We start from the raw sequence: 25,361 nt of genomic DNA, 5'->3' as shown, positions 1-25,361 counted from the left end.
GTTTGCAAGGGTGAAATCCTGGAACCTTTTATTGATTTCAGTAGTCCTAGGATTTTGCATCCATCCTCAAAATTTCCCTTTAAGATAATCCTCTTTCAAAATATTTTTTTTATATATAGTTGAATGTGAATGACTCCTCCTTGTCAGTAGAATAATAGGACTGAAACTTCATCTGCAAAGCTGTATTGCTTAGGGAAGATGTTTTTTAGAATTGGCACAGAAGCTTTTACTGTAGTTTTCAAAATGTGCCTCTCTGGGTGAGAGGGAGATGTGTTCTCTTTAAACTAAAAAGTAGGTTTATCTATCTTTTGTTAGCCAAAGTTCAGGACTCTGGTGTCATTTATGCCTTTTGGAAAATTGTTCCCAAGTCTTTTTTCAACAGCCTATTTACCAGCTGCTAAGCAAACAAGACCTAACAATAAAGGACTGGAAAAAAATTGGTTGCAGCTGCTTGTTATTATGTATTTTATGCTACTTACACCTTACTTTTTGCATTTATATCAGATAAAGTTTTGATTCAGTAGAATAAAGCTTTCAATCCTGACTTTTTAAGGAGTAAAAATATGGACATGAGGTGAGTGAAGCCAACACCAGATTTCTTTTATTTTTGTTTCTGAGCATCGGGCCCAGGAGTAATTTTTAGGTGCTTATATAATAATAAAAAAATAATAATAACAAGGAAAATAGACCTGAACTGTTTTGGACCAAAGTGGTGTTTGGATTTTCGGCTAAGTGCTCAATTATGGTCCAGCTTTGCTCTCCAGGTCAAAGGAAGGCAGCTTTCACATCTGTGGAAGAAGAGAAAGGTCCATGAAACATTTTTGAAAAATGACATCATGCTTTGAGCACAGTGTATTTCAGTTGATGGAGAAATGGTTTTTAAGACATACTGCAAGTATCCTTATAACACCACTGGCTGCAATGGGATTAAAAAAACATCTCAAAGAAGTCAAAACCTTTACCAGCTATCTGCAGTTAAAGCATATCATTCACAGCTCTGCACATTCTTTGCTTTTCAACGTGGAAGGTAAAAATAGATTTCCCACACAAAGCTCTAATTAGCGGGCCACACAAATACACTGCAGACTTTTTTTTCTAAATCAGGTCATTCTCTACAATACTTCGTTTGATGTATGGAGTCCTTACTGCAGCGATCTTTCCCCTATCTTTCCTGAGCATTACTGCCTGTTATTGTCTATCATTCAACATGGCTACAATATATGAAGCCATTACTGTGCCAAGTATGCAGCATATGAACATACATATATATATCTCTACTGTTTACCTTCTATTTTTTTACTTCAATGTCTTTGTTTAAGCTTTCAGTCTTGAAAATACCATTATGTTTTCTTTTTTCATTTTAAAAAATGTTTTTATACTTCTTCCTCCAGTTTCTAATAATCAGTGCAGAAAAGCAGAACTTTGTTTATCATAACAGAATGGGGGTGGGGGAGCAGAGGAGAAAGCAAAGGGAAAATTTTGGTGATAAAATCTTTGAACACAGCCAAATATTGCACAAGTTATATTTACAGTTCCTCTGGGATTGCGTAGACACACATCCACTTTTTTAAGTGATTATTTCTCTGTTTTACTGTAATACCTAAGACCAGACAGAAAGCAAAACTACCTGCTAGATGCTGTGCACACTCAAAAAAGAAGCACAATACCTAGCCTGAAGAGCTCACAATTTAGGTATAAACCTTCTGTGTTTGCAGGAGTTCGTATCTGAGGGCTGGTCACATCCCCTTGGAAAGACAATCTCATCTGTCCTATTCCAGCCTGATTACTAGTACTTGCCTTTTCATATTTTCTCATGAATCAAAGTTTTTTTCTAGCTGAAGTTATATCTTCCTAATGTCTGCATCTCTTGAACGTTCTGATCATGTGGGCTACCAAGGCTGCTGGATTTCCTCGTATCTGGGATCCCAGAAGAATGCCCCAGTTTGAAACAATCCCTGACATTGTGAGGCGGTGGCTATCCCTTCTGCCATAAACTGCCATAGTTGTTGGTCCCCTGAATTTATATATGTCCAAACACCTATGCTCAGTTCTGTTAGTTCTGCTTTTGGCTAAATTAAAGCATCCCAAATATTAGCCCTCCATAAGTATTTGTAGTAACTCGCTTTTCCTCCAGATTTCAGCCATCCTGATGCTCATTGCTCAGCAGTGTTTTCTTTCCTCATGGTTCAGTAAAAGAGACTGAAAAGACAGAGAAGTATTGTAGGCTACAAAATGAAAGTAGAATTTTAAAATTATACAGAAATATATTAGCTAAATCATCATTCATGTAACTTTGTCTCAGTTATCAAAATCAATTTGACCAATTATATGGATAAATCTACAAAATAATTCAGTACCCTGCTTACTTGATGTCTGAAACTAGAGCTCAGTTATTAGGCATTTGAATTTGAGTCAACCCATTCCATGGAAATAGCAGGAGAGGTCCAGCTCTTACTGGGTCCAGTGTGCAATCCCCTTCTGCCAGAACACTTCAGACTCTCTGACGCATCAGAATGACAATTACAGAGTGGTATGACTGCCGGTGATATGACTAACAAACCTAAGGAAACCTTAAGTGATTTTTTTCTTAAATACAACAAAGTGTAGAAATAGACTAGAAATAGTTATGAATATAGAATATGTCACACTTTGGACAATTTGCCCCTGATTTTTCTTTTATTTCTCTTCTTTTCTGATGTTCGTACTTCTAAAAGTCTTGACTATCTTTACTAGTGAAATTGTTTGCTCTTGCAGCTGAGCTTGACCCCTTTGAATATTAAGAGGCAGTGTTATGTACTTATCAAAAGAAGCAGTGACTCCAGAATTCTCTGTGTTGAGATTTCAAATAGAAGTAATCAATCATGTTTTTTCCTATTGCTTTAAGCAACAAAATATAACAATTGTGTGCACTGGAGGACTTTAGAAAATGGATGTTATTTCTGTGAAGAAGTCTGGTTGGAAAGGTTCTCAACTACAATGCTTGGTAGTTTTATCACTGCTAGTAGGCTTAATAGTGAGATTTGATTTTCTTTTTCTATGTAAATTGACCTGAATCTTTTTAAAAATGTATTGATTATATCTGATAGACTCATAGGATAGTGATAGTCTTGCCTTTACCAAGAAGACAGACTTATCTTCCTATTATCATTATGCACTGGACTCTAAGTCTTCTTATTGCTTTAAATAAAATAATACAAATTATTATAGGTAATCTCTTGCAGTGCTTTTAAGATTTACCTTTATTTTTTTGCTCAATTCAAATTTTACTTCCCATTTTTATTTTGAACTGGTAACTATGTAGAGAGATAACAACCCAGCTACCATCAGTATCTTTCAAATTTTGCATCTTATCAAGATTCAAGGAACAAACCCAATATATTTGGGCTGTAAGATATTCACTTTCCCATCAGATTTATAAAAGGCTGGACATTTATTTTCTTTATTCTTGTTTGAGAGCTGTAATAGATCATTATAATAAGTTACATAACTGTGAGCAACCCTTATCACACACACTTCTATTCCAGTTGACACATGCACTAATCTGATGGAGTGGAATGTTCATCTAGATAATGATAAATTCTGATATTTCTACAAAACTTCTTACCCTATAAGGTCCAAAGGCATTTAAAAGATTTGCTGTCCGTAACTGCGTTCTACCACACCCTGTAGAAAAGGCCACTTCCCTGACAAAGGTCATTGGCACACGGAGAATTCCTTTTTTCTTCCAAAGCAAAATGCGATAGCACAACTGTTGCAGGTTTGCAGTTGACAGTGAGGTTGATTTTGCATTCAGCATGCATGTTTGTGCCTAAATACTACAGTGACAGGCACACACTGTAACTACCTAAGATAGGAAATACTGTGCATGCACAGCCTTTTAAAAATTGGTGCATAGCCATAAGATATCTGTATGAAAAAAAATGCATATACATGTCCTTGTGTTTGCCACCAGCTATGCTGGGAATGTTTGCCAGATCTTATTTTGGATTCTATTTACAGTCTAAGCAAAACATTGCTCTCAATGCATTTTCACTGACAATAGCTAAGAAATAACTCGTGGTGATGGTATACCAGAGTTAATGGAGAAAACAGAAACCTGTGACAAATCCAGTGATGTCCTGTGAGCTGTAATACCCAGCTCATGCCTGGAGAAGCTAACAACTGGACAAAGGAATTTAAGGGACAATTCAGGTCAAGGAAGGACTAGGAAAGAAAGAACCGATTGAAAGCTCCCTTCTATCAAAAGCCTTTCAGAAAAAAAAATAAGCCCAAGATCCAGGGCGGTGACCCTGTGGGTGATTCCTCCCACCCCACCCTGGAAAAGGCTGAGGAAGCGAGGTAGGTAGAGCTGGCTGAGATGGTATGATTATATGGGACCCTTCTGAGTGGTACTGAGAGCCGTCAGGAAAAGTCTTAAATGACTATCCAAGGAAATGGAAGTGTTCTTAAAGCAGAGTCCAGAAAGAGCGGAGGAGATGATGCTAATTATCAGATCTTTGTTATCTCTTTAGATATTTGGAGCATGGATACCATACCCTGAAAGTACATGGCTAAATCACCACTGCAGCAACTCGTTGAACTGGTTCAGGGCATTCCTGCTACAGTCATGTTGGACCGAGTCAGTAAATGGTTATTAAATAGCAGGAATTTCTAGGAGCATCTGTGAGTTGCAGGAAATGGTGCTACTGATTTCCACGGGCCTCTTTTTATATCACATTCCTATAAATAGTGAGAAGGAATCATATTGCCAGCAGAGATGTAAAATCAGGTCGGGACTGTCACTGGTTATTTAAAGGTATTGCAATGCTTTTTGTAAGACTGAACATATTACATGCTGTATCTTGGCTAAATTCCATCTTTTAGAATTACATCCTCTTCTCCCCTTCTCAAATATTTCTTGCTGTCACAAGAGGATGCAGCATTCTTCTTTCTCCTGGTCTAGATGTCTGGGTAGCAGTGTTTTAATCTCATCGTGATCTCTCTGAAAGACAGATTCAAGTTGCCCAAGATGCAGCATGATCTCTGCATCACTCCCTGTAGCATTGCTGTGGATGCAGAGAAAGAGGGTTTTGAAATTAATACTCAGGCAGAGGTTCCATTTTTCTCCTTGCTTAAGTACAAGCACAAATCTGTTGGTTTGGCTTCCTCCACTGTTACTCGTTTGCTACAGTATAATCACTCCCTGGAGCAGTAGGAGACTTAATACTTGAACTCTAAAAAGTACTTTGAGATCATGTTGGTCAAAACGCAAACCACCAGTACCCCATTAGTACTGGGGATGCTTTCAGAGCATTGACTAGCTTGTGCTTCCAGCTTGATGAGCTGGTGATTGTAGCCCTTAGATGGCATTTTGATAAGCAGAATCCGGGGGGGTTGTTACTATGTTAGCTGCTTGATGAACTGCCAAGATTGTACTGAAAGCAAACAAGGGGTGTGTGACTATAAACAAAAAACCACAGCCACCAGCTACTATTTTAATACCATTTTCTCTGTGGGTACAACATTTACTGGCGAGAAGTGCCCACAAGCCTGTTACTTGGAAACACAGGCAGATGTTCCACTAGAGCAATGGACTGTTCTTTGCAGGCTAGTAGCTAGCTGTGGGCAATAGTGGATATTTGAGAGCAGAGCCTAGTAAGACGTCCACCAGTACATCTGGCCAAATGCTCCATGCCAAAAGGAGAATTCCCATCACAAATGGCACTAGGCAGATACCCTGTTGCCAGTTTCCACAAAGACAAAATTGAACTGCCTAAGAAATGAAGCTACTGTTTCTCACCTGGAACACTCACAAATTGGACTGAGGGACTTGGAGAGAGGCTGATGAAGATTCACTGGAAGTGCCAGAACTACAACCTGTTTTCTGTGTCCAGTAGTTTTCCGTGGAACTCAGTCTGCATCCTTTTGGAAGTTGGACTCTCAGTAGACTTAATTCTTCTTTCGTTTGAGGGTTCTGTTTTGGTGGCAACCAGCCTGATTCCTCACTGCTTTGTACATTTATAGAGATGTGCACACCGGCTTAAACCGGTGCCATTTATCAGTAGTATCGTCTCTCTATGCTCCCTTATACCCTCTTTGCTCAGGAGTATGAGGTGGTTTTTACGCATCAGGTAGTGAACAATGACACCTATAGCTCCCTCTGTCCTTTTTACGTCTTATTTTCCTCTAATAAATACATGGGGGGTCTAAAGGGGAATAACATCTTTTGATAAGTACTGATTTCATCTCTTTCCTTTGGTGAAATCCAGCTCTGCTCACGTACCTCTTTCGCAGAAAGGTGCTCAAATATTTCAGAGGAATGTCTGTACCAGAAAAAGAAGGCAAAAGAACACAGCATGGGCCAAAATCTCTACATCAGCTTAATCTTGCCACTGTGGAGCTCTACAGCAGGTAGGACTTGGCAGTACAGCAGTGTGTATACGTTCCTGGTGTCAGGAGCCTCTGGGATGCTCTCATCGTGCCGGCTTAGGAAGAACTGCTGGAGCCCCAGCGCAGAGGAGTGCTGTGCATCACACCCTGTCACCTTCGTGTGTGCGGCCAGAGAGCGGGGTGGAGGGAGGGAGGACGGACAACGCGTAGCACCCAGGCAGTCAGCCTCAGACCACCCAGCAGGGGAATGCTTGGCAGTGACTTGAGGCAATATTCAAGCGCCTTTACATGGTGTGACAACTTCAGCTGGGGGCTGAGAATCGGCTCTCATGTTTTATTCATCCAAATTGCCTTTTCCCCACTCCAGAAATCTACGCTCAGCTCTTTACACTAGAGAATCTGTTCAATTTCCTCTTGTTTAGCACTGTGCTGCAGTGCTCACATTTCCGCCGAGTACCTTCACTTAGAGACTGATCAGCAGTAATCACAAGTCCAACTTCTCAGGAGTGAAATCTGGGAGAAAGAGGGAGATGTAGGTTCACCTAATTTGATCAGTCTGTTTTGTTATGCTGAATATTTGATTTTCAATAGCCTGTGGAAGGAAATAGGAATATAAGAAATCCAGCTTCTTTTCCTTTTTGCTTTTTTGGTAAGATTTTAGGTTTGACTCATCTTTCCCAGGCTAATTGTCAAGAAACTGACAGATCAGTCGTGGTTGACAAGTGAGTAATTGGGAGAAGAGAGGGAGTGCAGCAGGTGTCAGTACTAATTTGGTGAAACAACAACAACAAAAAAAGCGTAGAGAGTGGTATGATAGTCACTTACACAGTCATGACGTTACAAGCTTTTCATACAAAATGTATGCAGGATTTTACAACACTTAGAGCATTAACTATTAACCAGCCACTCCAGGTCCGTTTCAAAGGTGACCTACAAGTTCATCAGAAGAAGGTGTTTTTGAGCTTCCTAACAAGAAAACCTCGTTCACAACACTGCTGAGGAACTGGACAAAAATCAGTTTCGCGATTCTCACCTGTCGCGTTGCTGGGCACACAGCACAGCCCCTGCTGGGGGCAGACCCCATGCCCTGGCCCTGGCGTGGCTGCGCTAGGCTGGACCGTCAGGGAAGGATACCACTACCAGAGCTGGAGCATTCAGTCGCTGTCACCCTGCCAAGATCTCCGTTGCCCTAATTCTCCTAAACTGTGACTGTGCCCAGTCCCCGCTCATTGCCAAGAGGCTGATTTTAAAGCCCAAATCTCACTTGCTGAGTGGAAGAAATAAGCTTTGCACCTGGAGGATTCCTCTGGCTCTGAAGAGGACAGCCTAAGATGTGGCTGTATGTTAGAAATCAAACCCTTGGAAATAAATTCTTTTACTTACCTGCCAAATCTGCCCCTCTGAGATCCATGTTTCCTTGCTTCAATCTCAGTTGTCACTGACAGTGCCTCAACAGCAACGAGTGTTTTCTTTTTGATCTCTGTAATGGTGTTAGTGACTACAGGCCAAATAATAGGTTCTACGGGCAGACTCCTAAGACACACTTTTGCTCTGAAGTAGCTGTACAAATAGCATTGCAGCATTTCATGTTCATTGTCTGCTAAAGATTTCAGTATCTTATATGCTCTATTTCAAAGAAATAAAGTATTTTTCCCCATCTAACTGCCAGTCCTGAAAATTCACTGGGGATTCAAAGAAAAGATTATTTTTTGCCTGGCTTCTGCATAGTTATTAAGAATACAGAGGCTGCAGGGCAATATCTGCTCTGGCTTTCATCTGTATAACCCCTACTATCTTGAAAACTTGCCATCACTTTCATGCATGGATTATTTGAGGTGGAGGGGGGCTGCAAGGCAGCTCCAGGTAGCAATTGTGATTCTAAGGGATGGGGCTGGAAGGGAATCTGGTACCCTCTTCCTGGAGCTACAAAGTACTCTCTGACTCAGACCTCAGCAAATCACCTCCGAACACCTGTACCTCCAGTATAGGCTAACTAATCGTTGCTTACAACAAATTTTTTCTTATCACTTTCCAGGATGTAAGTATTGCTTATTGGAAACATGCTTGGGTTGCTTTTTTCTGTTTTCTTTAAATGAGAGAGGCATCTTCACCAGCCATATGGAGTGGCTCCTGCTCTGCAAAGCATCTATCTGGTGGGGGGCACATCCATTCAGCCTTTCATAATACGGACCTTAATTCATCAGGGAAGAGAGCTGACAAGCACCTTTGCAACAGATTTAAATCAGAGGCAAAACCTCGAGCAATATAAAGCAATCTGAGCCAGCCAGCAAAGTCGTGCTGACCTTCTGCCGGCATTACTGCAGCCCCAAGCATGACTTTGGGTGCCGCATCCTCGGGAATGGCAGCACGGGGGGAAACTGGCAGGCCCTTCCCGATGGCTGCCTCTGCTCTGTTGCTGCCTGATGGAGTGTTATCACTATGACAACCTACAGGTATAGGATGCCTGCGATAGTGGGAGCTCCGGCTGACCCAGATTGCGTGTGCATGGCTCAGAGCTGGGCTTCCCTGCCCGGGAGGGGAGCAAAGAAACGTGGATCCACAGGTGACTCTTCCCTGACTCTATCCTGTCACTTGCTAGTGGGAGTGGAAGCTTTAGAGACCCTGGATAGCTAGGATTTTAAATAATCTTCTCTGGGACAAGGTAAGGGAAGACTCATTTTTCTCCTCTAATTCTAGAGTCCTTCTTCAGAAGACTTGTAAGAACGTAAAGCTGCCGTTCAAACTCTGCCTGCTCCAGCCTGTTAAAGGTAAAATGCTTCCAAACCCCACATGCACTTGCCTGCCCCTCTGTGTGTGTGTGTGCATGCGCGCATTACTTACTTTCACTACTATGACAGCACATGCTCCTCCAAAGCTATTCACAGCATTAGAAATACAACTCCTCCCTCCAGTGCCCCGTGTGTGTGTGCGTGGCTCGGGCTTTCTGCTTCAGCTCACTCCCCTCTGGTCGCGGGGCTGACGGTCACGACTCTGTTCCACACCTCCGGGCTTCGCGCAGAGCGGAGGAGGATCGGGGCAAACACAGAAGCAGACACACAACTGACCTACACAGCCATCAATAACTTACTCCCCTCACAGCAGAATTGCATAGGGGAGGGGAGGGAGGAAGGAGGGAAAGGAGAAAGAGAGGGAGGAGGAGGAGGAGAAGGAAAAAAAGAAAATTCTAGTCTTGCAAATGTAGTGAAACCAAGCAGTCGGAGTTCATTTGCTGTGGAAGAGCAGAGAAGAAAGAGGACATTAAATGAAAAAAAAGCAAGAAAGGTCTGTAGCTTTTTTCCTGATAGTAGCAGTGTTTTAGAGGTAAAATGATTCCTCCGAGCAGCACGACTGAAGTCAGCGTGGATAGTGTGGAGAAAGAGAATGAAGTGGAGAGCACAGAGCAGCCCCCCTCTCCAGCATCAACTACCAGCCAGGAATCAAAGGTACTCAGAGAATGAGATCATTATTTTTTTTTGTTACTTTTTCTTTATTTTGAAGAGAGATGTGTTGCTTTGATTTTTATTTGGAGCCCTGAGCCAGGATCAGCGGTAGAGTGCTATGAGCCACCTCTGATTGCGGTGCCTGCTCTGACACTCCTGCTTCTGAATTCTCCCTGTCACTTGGGCAGCTCAGGAGTCTGAACTGGGAAAATACCTGCCTTTTGAGATGCTTGGGTTTGGGGATTTTTGCTAGTGTTTTTCTTCTCCTTATTACAGTAAGGGCCTGGGGGAGTGGTGGGGCTCAGGGAGGGGATCGATGCCAATAGATGTTGTTAGCTATTTTCACACCAAGCATCAGATCGCTTAAAAGGTTTTGTTCATGGGTGGAAGGATTGATTTTTCTCATAGGTTCAGAGAAGAGAATTTTGCCTGGGGTCTTGGGGTGTTTCACCTGCCTCACCTTCTTTGGCAGACCCATCAGTGAACTTTCACTGTTTAACAAGCCAGCAGCTGAAAGAGGGTGTGACAGTTTTGGCACAATAATCCTCATGTACATCACCCAGAAAAGCATTTTTTTTTCACAGACTTTTATTTATTTATTAATTTTCAAATGCAGTTCCATTTACCTTACTGAAAAACAACTTCCAGCTCAGATGGCATGGCCTCAGAATTTTTAATTGACTTGCATATGAAAAGTTTTTCTGCCCACCAGTGTGTTACTTGGAAGATAGAGAGGTATAAGGGAGGAAAGTAGTAACCTTGCATAATGAATGTTCTTTGCAGCTTACCTGGATAATGTGGTTTTACTGATCCTCTGTTACTTATGATTTATATCATGATAGCACCTGACACATCTTCCTGTGAACTTCATAGTGATGCTATGTGCTGTGTAAACATGTAAAAATGAGGAGCTCCTTGTCACTAGGAGCTCTCAGCTGGGTAGAGCCTTAGGATGTACGGTATGAGCAAAATAGCTGTTTGACAGGGAAGGTTTGTGCTGGCCAGAGTTTAAAGGCAGCGGCTGCCTGGGTCTAACGTAGACAGACTGCTACGTTATTCCGCAGCTATAGCTAGGTTTCTGGAGGGTGAGTCAAAATTATCTGTCTGTGTGGGTAGAGCTCTGACGTGGGCTTTGGGATTTTTACTTTTTTTTTTTTTATTAGATGCTGTATTCCAAGGAGGAGAGCTAAGGTATTCCCTATGTAAAACAGCCTCTTTAAAAGAAAAGAACTCTCCCAGCAGCAATAGCATGTGCTGTTCATACTATTCACTATACACATTCAGCACTACAGGGACACTATTACAGCCTTCCTGGTTAATGGGAAATGAAGAGTAAATGGGTTGTTGGTTTAACCCCAGGCTCTAAAAGGATCCAGCTGATCGGTACCTAAATTGCCCCTGAGACCACTTCTCCGGAATTGCTGAATTGTTCCCCCCAGTGAGGTCCCAAAAGTAACTGGAACCCTCACTGCACTGTCAGCACCAGCTCCTCATGTGTGCTGGGCTGTGCACAGGGCCTGGTGGGTTGTCTGCTCCCCTGTGCTCCCAGTTATGGTCTTCATTCAGTGCCGGGTAAGTGATTATGGAGTTTGAGGTGCTGCTCACGTGGTCAGGCACTTCATTACAATGGTGCTTGAGGGACTTTCCCGCTGGGTCACAGAGCGCTGTGCCCAAGACGAATGGACCAGCACAAATCCTAAACTGAGAGAATGTGAAGTGCTGCATAAAATCATAGAATCTTTGGTGCAGTCATCTAGTCCAACCCCCCTGTAGTGAGCAGGGACATCTTCAACTAGGTCAGGTTGCTCAGAGCCCCGTCCAACCTGACCTGGAATGTTTTCAGGGATGGGACATCTACCATCTCTCTGGGCAACCTGTGCCAGTGTTTCACCACCCTCATGGTGAAAAATTTCTTCCTTATATCTAGTCTGAATCTGCCCTCTTTTAGCTTAAAACCATGACCCTTTGTCCTATCACAACAGGCCCTGCTAAAAAGTCTGTCCCCATCTTTCTTAGAAGCCCCCTTTAAGTACTAGAAGGCTGCAGTAAGGTCTCCCCAGAACCTTCTCTTCTCCAGGCTGAACAACCCCAACTCTCTCAGCCTGTCCTCACAGGAGAGGTGCTCCATCCCTCTGATCATTTTTGTGGCCTCCTCTGGACCCGCTCCAACAGGTCCATGTCTTTCCTGTGCTGAGGACTCCAGAGCGGATGCAGCATGTAGGGTTCCTTCTTGCTATTTGTGCATCCATGTTTCTGCAAGGATGACAACAGGAATTAGGCACATCTGGCCAGAGAACAAATAGACTACAAACTGGTTTATAATCAAACGTTATTATCGGTTTTTCCAGTCTTGTGAACATTTGAAGCGATATACTGGAACTGGCAAAAGCTATGACTGTGCACTTGATGCCGTTACTTGCATACAGGTATTTTAGTAAACATATAATCTGTGTATTTACATTTTAGAACTGCAAATATGATCAGAAAGCATGCTGTATTGTCATTGCAGTAGATGGATTCAAAAGAACCTTCTGATCACTGTGCTAATGGGATAAGCTTTCTTTTTTTGGTCCTAGTAAACAGCAGAATGGAAAAATTCTCAATAATTTCATAAAGATGTTGTTTGTGCTGTTTTGTCTTTTTTCTAAGGGAATTGATGTACTTCAAAAGCTAAAGACTTTGACAAAAGCATAAGTCATCGTGTGCCAAGGGCCTGTGTGCAAACTTTTATCCCACGGTGTCCCCTGCTGAGGGAGCTATCCTGTTATTCACAGATGACTAAGCTTTCTTCAGGTACTCTCTGATGCATAGGTTAACAAGTTCATGTCTGCTGCAGTTACTGCAGAACAGTTTGTGCAGTATCTAATTACACCAAAATGACTTGTTTCTGTGGCAAAACACTATTATGACTCCAAATATAGGAACAGAAACAACATGGATAATAGCAACCTCCAAAATACATTTGAAAACATTTCAGTGGAAAAGCAATTTTGAAAAACTAATGTAGAACTAATGTGGCAAGCTTGCATCTAGTCCTGTGCAATTGTAGACAACTGCGGCACATAGTCCCTTGTAGTACCAAAGCCCAGGCTGCACCCAGAAGATGACAGAGAGGAGGTATCTCAATTCTTGACTAGCGCTGAGCTTGAGAGGCAGAACTTCAGGCTGCTACTAAGTAGCTGAAATTTGGAAGAATGACTCTCGTGTTAGTCACACACCCCTGCCACAGGAAACCGACTCTCTCTTTAATAAATGCTAAAGCCTCCCACCGCCTTTTCCTATGGATTAAGAGCCATATTTACAGGTGAGTATACTTGGATGCTGAAAGCTGAAAGATTGGACTCTCATGCATGTCCTCCTCATCATGAGCTCCTTAACACCTGGACTTCAGTACAACTGCTCAGAATGAGGAAATTCAAATAGACTGTCAGTTTACCACATTTCCTGGGCCCTAAGAGGAAATCCATTTCCATGTTCTAAGTACATGTTTGTGTTATGGCATAGTATATATATATTGCTATATAACGTGACTGTGTCTTTCAGATTATGTGCCCTCAAGTACTTTACATGTAGCCCCTCCAGCGTGCACTCTCATTAATATAACTTCAAATAGGTGTCTGAAGGGTAGCAAACATGCTGTAACCGGGCCATTCTGTAGCACTGTGTATACTGCTGCTGTGCTAAAAACCCTAGAGCTTGAATGGTTAAGAATGTTGCAAAACTAATTTATTTCTTAAAGTAATTTATTGGCTCTTGAAAACATTTATTTCACACCTAAGTATGACTTGAGTGGATACTTAAAGTTTATTAGGAGAATAATTTTATGAGGGTATCCTACAAATACATGTAATTGCTAATTCTATTACGTGCATATGTTTGTAGTTATGGCTCCCACCTGTTTGACTCCTTCACATCTGGCTTCCAAGAAGGCAAATGACCAGTTTGCTAAAGACTTTTGTAGCTTTACAACTCAGCGAGGGAGGAAGTCATTAGCTAATGAATCCTAAGGGAAAATTTCTTCCTGGTGGTAACAATTAAAGATGCACTGCACCCTTGTACGATCACTAACTTAGTAATATAAGCAGAAATCTAGTAGCAGCAATCAGAGGTTGTATTTCCAATGTCTCTTATATAAAAGTACCCTGGAATTTAGTAAAGAAAACTAAAATTTATGGGAGTATGTGTCTAAAGAAAAGATTCCTACACTTGGCAATATTTCTTTGTGTTTTGGCATAGTTGGCACATAACTCTGTTAGCTTTATCCTTCTTGTATTTAACTGGTATTTCTATATGAACAGGAAAGAGCCCATCTGCTGATTTCTTTAGGTGTGAGTCAAGTCATTGTCACTGTATTATGAATAATGACTGGAGTTTTTCATAGCCAATAAGTACATTTTAGAAAATTCCGTTACCATTTTTAAGTTTCAGGGGGACCTGAGCATCTATGATGTTTGAGCTAGTGCCAGCAGGGTTGGTCAGCACTGCTGACCTTCAAGCTATTAGTGTTTCATTTCAAGTATGTTATGCATCTTTCAGGTTCTCTCATACACCCCAGAAGGGGTATCAAGCCCTGCCTCTGCCAATGCAGGCGATCTGTCATGTAAAAGTTATTTATTTGTAGATATCAGTACATATCTGTGAAGAGCAAATTTTTTTTCCACAGCTTTGCCCGTTTCCATCTACTTTTTATGAAGTCTAGCTGTAATTGTTACATACTGCAGTCACACATCTTTGGTGAGAGGGCTTCAAAATTTTCCTCTGAACCACAATTTGATGGGCCTAAAAAATCAGTTACACTCAGGTCAGTTAGGTAAGTTGAATAACTGAAAGAAAAAAAAAAAAAAAGATAAACTAGAACCCCAAATAAATATGGTATCTGGACTATGTATTTCACAAAATAAATGATCTGTCTCAGTCTCTCATTTCTATACACTGACTATCCAGTGTCCAGTATTCAGGGAAATGCAGACCATTATCTTCAAATTCAGGTATGGCAATTCAGGAGATGTAGCACAATTGATCAAACACCAGCTAACCTGATCTGTAATGTATAAGATGGAAGTTGCTGAAAAGTAGTAAGCCAAGAAAAGGATTAAGCATTGAAGTTCAAGATGTAGACTTCATTTATGTTTATCCCCACACTGGTTAATAAGACTGAACTTAGTTTCCCCTGTCCTGCTGGTCCAATACAGCAATGTTGCTTACATGAGGTTTCAAAACCAGGTGTTAATATTAGATACCGAACTAACATAAACAGCTTGAAATTCTTTTGATTTTAATAGGATTGCATGGGAATTAAATCATGTAGGATTTGTGCTATGCTGTTAAGCAGAGATCTTCCCGACTTAAAGAGTTAATACTTTATGAAGCTCTGTAGATGGTTACTCATCAATTAATATTTTAAAAGGGCAAGGAGTATGGTGTACAGTTAGTGTTTCACCCTCCACACCAGTGATAAATATCCAGTATGTAAACTACTGCTGTAGTCTTCAAAGGAATACCAAACAGCTTTAAAAAATCCTGTGAAAGGGGAAGAAAAAAACGGTTCTCCTTCATAATCTCACCTCCATGCCTCTGCATAAAATGGTGAGTACATACTGTGACAATAAGACTAAGGGAAAGAAATGAGCTTAAGCATTTTTATGTGTTTTGATGAAGTGTTAGAACAATTTATGTAGAGGAAGATTTCATTAAGAGCAGAAAAGTAATACTCTACCCTATCAATAATTTCTTGAGCATGCTTGTTCTTATATTTACATTTATTTTGAATTTTCTCTCTTTTTTACTCTTCTTCTGATTAAAACACCCTGGTACTGTTTTCGCTTTGATATATATGTCAGATCAGTTCCTAGGCACATTGAGATATCTAAGGCAAAATAGAAATGTGATCTGTTCATTCTCTTCTATCCACACTTTCGATGTTGCCAAAATGAAGACAATATCTATTACCTTTCAGCAACTAAAGATGACTTGACTGAAATCTGGTGTGGTAAAAAAATGGATTTACGAAAAAGTGTAAATTTTCACTGAAACAAAACAAGTTATTTTAAAAGCTGGGAGATAGTCCAGTCCTACTGTCTCAGCCTCTTATGCTGTATTCTTTTTCATAAAGTAATCTGGTTGAATTCAGGTTTTACCACCACTTTTCAAAAGCTGTCCCAACACCTGGATGCTCTAATGGATGCCCTCTGCCCCTCACCCCCTTCTAATTCCAGTCTAAGTTTATTTCTGGCTAGCTTGTGTGGCATTGTAATTTTGTAGCTTAAACATCTCTCTTCCGCTCTTGGTGCAGGTTTCCATCATGTAAGAATAGACTTTTATATCTCTCCCAAGACTTTTATTTTCTATACTAAACAAGCCAGGCTGACATAAGATAAACTCTCCATTCTTCATCTCATTCTGGTAGCAGATCCACGCACCTGTTTCAGTTTTGATTCATCTTTCTTGAAAAAGGGTGACTGAATTTGTGCACGATATTCTACATGAGATCTTGTACAGTATCACTAATGATTCAGTAACTTTCCCAGAAACTGTACTTCTGATGTTTGTGTCTCCTAGTCACCTCTTGGTCAACCAGAAGTCACCATTCTATTTCTCTGTAATTGCCAGTGGATCCAGAATAGATTTGTCTGTCCTTATCTAGAGTGGTTTGGATCAGGACTCAAGTGCACAAGCTTGCATTTACACAGCTGAGCTTCATCAAATTTCCATGACTCCATCCCTCAAGCCCCAGGCCTCCTCAGTTTTGCCAATGCCTCCAACCTCATGTCAGAGGGAAATGGCCTTATGATGGTCCTAATCTTTGCATCAGATTCAGTAATAAAAATACAAAGAGAAAGATTGACCCTAAGACTAGGCCGGTGTTGTTCTTTAAAGAACTCCTCCAGTGATCTTCCTTCGACCTAGTACTTTTCCTTTCAACAGTAACCATCTCCCATTGAATTTTGCTTAAAATTTCTTCACTACTTCCCTTTTCCACCTTGGCTAATAGATTCCCTTTTGGTAGCATACTCAATAATTTTAATGAAATCCAGATAGGCAGAAACTACCTTTGACCTAAAACATTTCTTTGTCTAGAAAATTGTTCATATTATCCAAGACAACGGGTCTAGGAGGATCTACCTTTTTTTGTTTTACTCTAGCACTATTGAGGTCAGATCTATAAATCTGTATTTGCTGGGGTGGCTTTTCCTGCACCTTGAAACAGACTTCTATTTTACTTTCTATCATTTGTGGCTTGATAAAGCTTGTTAAGAAAACTTGTTCCTAGACTTCCAAAGTAAAATTTTGTAATGGAGATTAACTGGTTTCTTTTCTCCCTTTCACCTCAGCAGACACACTGAACTGCTTTTTTAATGTCACACCATCCATTTCTGCAACCTCTTTCCCATTATTCCTATTATTTTGCCCCAGGATTATCGTTCTGGAAATAAAGTAAGATGAAGTGTTTGGTAAGTTCTGAGCCAGCCTTTTATCCTATCCTTACTGTACCACAGTCTGTTTCTTCTTTTGTTTTCTCTAGCCTGAATCAATCCATTGACATTTCCTTAAATACCTTTTGCAAGGACTCACTCAGCTTTTCTGGACAATTAACATGCTTAGACCTAAGGAACTCTGCTTGAAAGTTCCAGTTTTATTTGCATAGCAGGTTTTTTTCCCTCTTTTTCTTTCTCTTGTTCCCCTCCCCACCATTCTTTTTGGACTCTCTGCTTATTCCACATTTCCTTTTTGAGGTAACTATTTTCATGCAGTTTGCCAGGAGCACACATTCACAGAAACTTTTTATTTCTTTTCGTTTCATATTCCAGGTAGTATTAACAGATTTGCTTTGAAGAAATTCTTTGCCTTTTACACATCCAAGTATCTGACCATTCGTGATAGGTCATCGTTCATCATTCATCAATGAAGCATGTCTCTAACCTGATACGTCAAGGTTAGCAAAGGCCAAGGCTGTTCCATAACCCATGGTCACCTGGGTTCATCAGCACTCATTAGCAAACACAGTGACCTGCTTACACAGCTGTGCTGCTTTCCAGACCAATGCTAAGACCTTCATACCTTCAGACAGACAATAACTTGGGTCCTTCTGTGTCACACTCCAAAGTGTGATGTGGTCTGAAATATATCGCTAGGGAGCTGACAGTGCTGAAGGCTTGGAATTTCTTCAAGGGAACATAACACATCAAAGGCTATCCTCTTGAAATCCAAAACTTGGCTTAGAGGTTCATTTTTCCCTTACACTTTATTTAATTTAAATGGAAGTAAGTCATAATCACCTGATAGAAAACTGTAGTTCCTAGTATGATGAGCATTTCTCCTATTGCCTACCTGAGCCATTGCTGTATACTCTTGATAGGTAGAGGATTGCATATTTGATAAACTTATGCTCATATTTGTCAGGCAGAGGACTAATCTTTCAGATGTGAGCACGAGTTGAATATTCTTAATACAGTATTCAGTCTTGCACAACTGCCAGTTGCATAGGCAAGCGGTCATTCAGTGTTAAATGAGCACTGCCTTTTCCAGGCAAGTAGATGTCTAAATTCTAGCTGAAGCATAAATAAACTTTGCATATTCATTAGCAAAGAGGACCAGCTGTGAAAATAAGAAATCTATGTGTGAGTGACTGAAATAACTTGACCTTGTTTCCCTTTGATATAGCCTCTGCTTGAGGAAACTCCCTTGATTCAGTGGACCAGCTGATACAATATATGCTACTTGTCAGAGAATTCAGCTCAGGAACCCTGCAAAACATAATACAATGGATGTCTAAAAAGCAGACTCCTTGTATCTTTGGCATCAGCAGTTAAAGATGACAAATGGCTTGCGTATCTTCTTACTTATTTTAAAAAAAGAGTCTCATGTCTGTAGTCTAGCATAAATGTTCTAGACACTTATAGAATTTTTCCTATTGATGGGTCAGCATTTCTTAGCTGACCTGTTTTTAACCGATGAGAGTAGTTTGCTAAGCACTGGCAAATGGAGGTGTTACAGCTTAGGGGCTGCAGTTGGTGAAACTTAAAAATACCATAGCATGAAAAATTGTGAGAGGGGTGTTTCCCAATCGCAGGAGGCTGCAAGTTCAATATGGAATTGCAGACAGTCGTTTAGGTAAGTAACAGTGACAACTTGAATGCTTTTCTTTTCTGTAGACATAATATGCTCCATTTCTGAGTGCCATTTAAAAGCTGTATTAAAATGCCACACATGCACTGCTTTAATTTATTTTAGCAGTCTGGTGTTCTGAATAGAAAAGCAAAATGCAGCTGACCTATAGTAACTGATGATTAGGTTTAATTCAGAAAGGAGAAAAATACTATAAACTGGTATTCCCAAAGCTATAAAAATCAGCATCCATTGGTGGAGTCACCATAAAAACATGTGGATATGGCACTTCAGGACATGGTTTAGTGGGCATGGTGGTGTTGGGTTGATGGCTGGACTTGATGATCTTAAAGGTCTTCTCCAACCTTAACAATTCTGTGACTCTGTGAAAATCAGCATTTGGAATATTTATTTTCTTAGCTTATTCATCAGATTAAGACAAAAGAAATGTATGCTGTGGAGGCACAGCTCAAGTGAGAGAGCAAAGTCAACCTGACAGGTTGCTATACAGTTGAATATGATCTTAGAGACAGACTTGCATCTCCATTACCCCAATATTTAACTTCATTTGGTTTTTACATAAATTACTTATGCATAGTAAAGGAAGGCATAAGCTTTCGTTGGCCAAGAGTCAGATTTCTGCCATGATGCGTACAGGTCACCTCCTCAAACATCATATATATAGGTGCACGATTCATTATCGATTTGCCAGCGTTTTGCCTGCTAGTTTAAATGCTGTGGTAGCATGTCTTGGGATTGAACTGAGAGGCTGAAAACCTTGACCTAGTGTCACTTGCCTTTGTGCATACACACGGTGAGAAAAGGCCTTGGACTGGGTATCTCTGTCCTCGCAAGTAAGCAAAATATACTGGGCAAAATTCAACATTGTAAACTTGGCAGAGTGCCGCTGATTTCTGTGCAGTTAAATTGAGGATCCAGTTGTTAAGATGTTGAGGTGTTTTTAAAATGCACCTACTGTTATCAACCAGTATCAATCAGCTCAAGGGTCCAGGATATACAATTTTTGTTGTACCTCTTAGTGTACTTATTTATATTATTTATAAGTGCCTGTAGCTCATTTCTCGCTTAGGTTCACCCCCCCCCCCCATTTTCTTCTTTTTTTAATGTCAAAACTTCTGTTTTTGAGAAAAAGTTCAATTTTCTTGATTCTGTCAACTTTTGTCAGGAAGCTTTCCGCGGTTGCAGGTGAAATTTCCAGTCAAAAGAGGAGATAAAAGCATCCTAGGTCAAATCATACAGCCTCCCCTTTAATTAGAGACCAATTTTAGGCAGTTAAGTTAGTAGTTCAGTCTTGCTATGTTGGAACTATAAATGGAACACAGACTGAAATTGTTTTATCAAAGGTGATTTAGAGGAAAAGCCTGCCTTACGTACTCTGAATTAGTGTCTCTGAGGGGAAATCTTTTTCCATTGACCATGGTAGGCAGCTACAGGTAAGTTAAAAGCTTGAATTTAAGTAGGGTGAACACGACTGTGAATCTGTCAGAGCAAGGTCTTGAACCTTGACTACAAAAACTGGTCAGTCATCTGTTCCCCTGGCAGGTTTGTCTGACTTTCCCGTCTTCTGCCCACAGCACTCTCAAAGACATTTTGAAAGGCTGCAGTTGTTTTTTATGTCAACGTGGAACAAAATCATTCAAACTGAAAATTTTTGCTAAGTGGAACTGCTGTTTTCCAGCCAGACCTATAATGGAAAGTTATGCACCTATGACAAAAAGAGAGAAAAGTGTGAGCCTATCCAGGCTTCAAAATGTGAAGTGCTGCTATTAAACTGTAGCTACAAGATGAGTGTACCAGTTTCATGAAGTATAGGCACACAGGAGTCTTTGGCAAGTTCACAGCAGTTAGGTCTATCTCCTGTAGTTAGTTGTAATGACAAATGGACTTCCTCCCAGCCGTAAAGATCCGGATGAACAGTTAACTTTTTTTGCTAGCTCACCCATTTGCCCTCTGCCTTTCAATGTTTCTTTCTTTCCTTTCTGTTCCTGTTCTCACCCAAATGCTTTAATCCAGGACTAGGCTCTCTGATACAACGAGCCAATGCAAGGTCTGTCTTTACAAGAAAAACTTCCAGGTTTCCAAGGCCAAGTTTAAAGATTCCTGTTAAGAAAATGGATGTTGATTCTTCTGTTAGGGGGAGGGACATTTTGTAAACACTGTGTAGATGCTGGCACTCCTGCCATAAGCACACTTGGAAAAAGGCAAACCTTACGGTTTGCACTTTCCCTTTCACCTATACCCCAGCCGTGCTTACTTTATTCACACAGATATGCCTGAAGTTGCATTTTGGTTCCTTTACATCACCTGGTATTACGTGGTCTGCTCCTTGTTTGTGGATGCCTATTTATCTCTTGGTGTAATGTCATGTTTTCTTTATGTATATATGTAGGAAATGACACATTAAAACCTCGGCAATGAGGTAATAGAAAACATTCCTTATGCAGAAGAAATTAAGCCCTCTTCTTAAGTCTCCCCTGTCTTCTTAGTCTCCTCCGTCTTCTTAGTCTCCTCCTTTCTGGGTAGGCAGTTGAAGACCAGCGTAACTCAGGAGATCCCTTTTCAACTGGGCTGCCGTTGGAGGGTTTTTGAGCTCCTGCCTCCCTCCCCAGCAGCTTAGGCTCCCACAGACTTCCCTGGGCTGCAGTTCTGCACTTCAGCAGCGCTGGTGTTTCTAGCAGTTCCTGCCTGGAATCCAAGAAAAATCACAGAATCACTAGGTTGGAAAGGACCTTCAAGATCATCAAGTCCAACCATTAATCCAGCACCACCATGTCCCCTAAACTATGTCCTGAGACAAATGATTCCTTGGAGATTATCAAAGCTAATGTGAATGCCAACAGCTGTAATAGACCTACTTGAATCCTGCTAGAATGTAGATAAATTAAAAACATTTCACAAAGGTTCAAAAAATGACAGCCAAGCCTTAAAACAAAAATCTTAACAGCGTGACCTGCCTCTGAGGAGTACTCGGCGATGACTGGGTGCTGGCCTTGAGAATTAGCCACTCAGCCTGGTAAAGAAAAGTCAAACCTTTTTTAAACAGGATGAGAACACTAACCTATTTTTTCTGGCACTGTAAGGGGGTACACTGCAATAAAAATAATATTCCTGAAGTAGCAATTGAGGTAACGTCATTTGGTCTTTACTACCAGCTGCTGAGTTCCAGAAAAAAAATCTCCTTTCCATGAGTTATCATCGCTCCAGCACAGTCATGCTCAGAGCCACTACTGCACATAAAAAAAAAACCCCACACCCAACCAGCTGACAGTAGAAAATGGATATAAATCTCAGAAGTTAGTGCTGCCCTTGTTCTTCAGTTCAGCAGTGGTCAGTAGCTCTGATTTTTGCTGTAACGCATCACACTGCTTGTAAGTCGGTGCTACTCTGCTGATATCAAGAATTGTACCTACTTTGACAGTAGAATAGACGAGACAAAGCAAGGCACTTTATGGAAATTCCCCTTCTCACACAGGTTTGCTGTTCATATTCTTTAAAACTCTCTCTGTCCTAACTTGAATTTCCTTTCATCTTCCTCCTTCTGTTCCCCTGCTTTCCTGCCTGCCCGAATCCCTCATGCAGCCCCGTGCAATATGGTGCTCCTGTTGAAGTCACTGCTATTAATTGTGTCAGACGGTATTTTACTGGTGCAAGATCCCTCACTTTCCTATCAAACAAGTAACTCCTATTAAATCCATTGGTATCTTATGTCAATACCAACAGCTCTTTTCTCTCTCAACACCAAAAATACAAAATTTGGATATGCTTCATTTATTAGCTGAGCACAACCTCATGACAGTGTTATAAGATTATGATGATGATGATTATATGTTTGTCTGCAGGCCTTCATTAGCAACAGTTTAACTTTAGAGGATTCTGAGGGACTTAAAAAATCTCTTTTAAGATTCAGAAAAAAAATTGTAGTTCTTCAGAAAGAGATATAGTCTTAAATTCTCTGTGGTATTCTATGTGTAACTAACTTTTTACATGAAGCTAGCTATCTCAGTATAAAAACAAATTTTTGCAGTTCAGGCAGTCATTTTAATCTTGAAACTTTGATAGAGGTAATTTGAGGAGGAAAGTTGTGCAGCTGGGGAGGATAAAAATAAAATGTTTTTGTTTTGCAGGGTAGATCTTGAAACAATAGCTGGCAAAGATGTTCAGCAGCTTGGAGGTTTAGGAAAAATACAAAAGAAATGGATTAGCCTGAGGCAAAAGGAGTCAAAGATGTATGATAAATCTCATGCATAATAACTCTTGCCAATTAACATCTCCAAATATATGTATTGGAGATACATACATTGCCAATTTTTGGTTTTAGGCCTTCAAACATCTCCATAAAGTGCCAAGTAACTCTATGACATATATAAGACAATATCATCATCAAGTTAAACAGATTCTTAATGTGGAGAATTGGCCTATTATTTATGTAGGACACTGAATGCAATTTTTGCTGGGCATGACTAATGTGCAACTGAGATGGAAACATTCTATACTAGTAACAGGTTTCTTGGAAGCTGGTACTGTAGGCATAGTTTTCCCCAAAATTATTTGGAAGTAATTTTTTAAAATTAGAAAATTATTACAGTAGGTGTGTTGAAAGGGATAAATGCATGCCATAAGTTGAGATGAGCTGTAATGAAAAATGTGCTGTATCTGGACTGGATCTAGAAATAAACAGATCTTTGCCATGGTGGACAGTAAGAAACTGGATACAGAACGAACAACAACGAAACTGTTATCGAGGTAGGAAAAAATTATAACTGGCACAGCATTTGTCATGTATGTGGTAGGAAATATGAGATGAAGGAAACTTGGTGGGTACTCAGGTGAAGCCCGGAGAAGCCCAGAGGAATAAACTAGCTTTGCTCAACCTGTGCTGTCAGCACTTCCCGCAGATCCAGGGCTTCAGGCCAGTGGTGCCAGGGCAGCGACGTGGCTCCGCACCAGGACCATATGGGTCCTGTTGGACTTGTGGGGTTAGAACAGACATTGCCAGGGTGGCAAGAAGCAGCATTCACAGGGTGGGACAGCATCGGTCTTTGGGAGGGTTAAAAAGAACATGGGAGGCAGCCAATTTGCTACCAGGTTGCAAAAATATCAACAAGAAGGGGAACTGTGAAAAAGAAAAATTGGAAGTGAACCAACAAAACACTGCTAATATTCTGTAAGGCCTAAGTTCCTACTCCATCTTCCCAGTGAGAAGAATTTGAAATCGAAAGATGGAAACAAGTTGTAACATTTTGATATGAACCTCTGTTTGTGAACAGGCAGCAAAGAAGGGAGTACAGAAACCTGTGGGATCAAATAAGCCAAAATACCTATGTTTGTGGGCTTTTTCTAAGCCAATAGGCCATAGAGTACCAAAATTCTGGCACTGCAGTTCTCGTTCTTATTTTGATGGGAAAATGGGGTAACATCATCTCAGAGTTAAAGCACAGTAGCTAAGTGAGAAATTTGGACAGAATTATTTCACACCAAGTATGAATTTGAAGTAAGTGTCTAGGAAAGACAAAAGAAGCAAGAGGCATAGGTGCCCCCGGATCTATCTGTATTTGGTTGTGGAGGAGCAGAGATTGGCAGAGATGGTTTAAAAAAACAAGGAACGATTGGGAAGCGGTGAACAAAGTCAGGTAGATAACAGGATGCTGAATGTGGCCAGGTGTTTTTTCATGCTGCATGCAGAAAGCCTTTATTTTTAACGCACAGTGTAAAACAGTAAAAAAAAGTTTCATTTTGAAACAAAAAAAACCCAACAACTGAGCCAAACCCCAAACCTTTACTCGGAAACATGCTCGCTGAAGGCAGTGGCAGTTAGCAGTAAGCAAAGACCTTAGGATTTGGCCCGGTGACAATAACTTTGTTGTAGAGCTGAGCACTTAACATGTTTTCATTGCAAAGCAATTTTAACAGTGTAAGTTTGGAACCCCAGAAGTAGGAGTGGAAACACTGACAGAATATGAACTATAACAACTCCCAGAAGATCTGAGTCTTCCTTTTTGTTTTAAGACGGAACAAATCTGATTATACAGTATGTGGGATCTGGTGCTGATGTTAATTTGCCCTCAGTTAGTATCTGCCTCCCTGCCAGATGTATTTCCATATTTGCTTCAAGACACATACTACCATTTAAAGTATTATAAAACAGCTCTGTTAAAAAAGAAACAAAAACCAAAAAATAGAGAAAAAACAAATGGGTAAAATAAATTAGTAGAAACTATTGCTGTTGGTAGACCAGTACTTTTTAGCAGAAGACTGGGGTTTTTTTTTAAAGTCCAAGGGGGTCATAGTGAGCTTTAATTTCTCGTAAGATCAATAGTGGTAAATTATGATGCACACTTCCTAGATGGACAGACACAAGATACAATCAAGGATGATTAATCTTACATTCGCAACTACATTCACTGTGGATTATTCATGAGAAGAAAA

The 25,361-nt window shown here is 40.6% G+C and overlaps 1 protein-coding gene across 2 annotated transcripts in view; it reads left to right on the top strand.

Moving 5' to 3' along the window:
• Nucleotides 1–9,421: 9,421 nt before the first annotated feature.
• Nucleotides 9,422–25,361, top strand: part of STAC (SH3 and cysteine rich domain) — a gene marked incomplete at its 3' end in the record, with an annotated part of 73,905 nt that continues 57,965 nt past the window's right edge. For both annotated transcript variants that reach the window (XM_082015131.1, XM_082015130.1), the window contains exon 1: nt 9,422–9,812. In XM_082015131.1, the coding sequence (XP_081871257.1) occupies nt 9,696–9,812 (117 nt within the window). In that variant the 5' untranslated portion in view covers nt 9,422–9,695. The remainder of the gene's footprint in view (nt 9,813–25,361) is intronic.

The sequence above is a fragment of the Phaethon aethereus genome (assembly GCF_964289735.1).
Source record: "Phaethon aethereus genome assembly, chromosome: 2".
Classification (NCBI taxonomy): domain Eukaryota; kingdom Metazoa; phylum Chordata; class Aves; order Phaethontiformes; family Phaethontidae; genus Phaethon; species Phaethon aethereus.
This window is presented reverse-complemented; position numbering and strand designations above follow the sequence as displayed.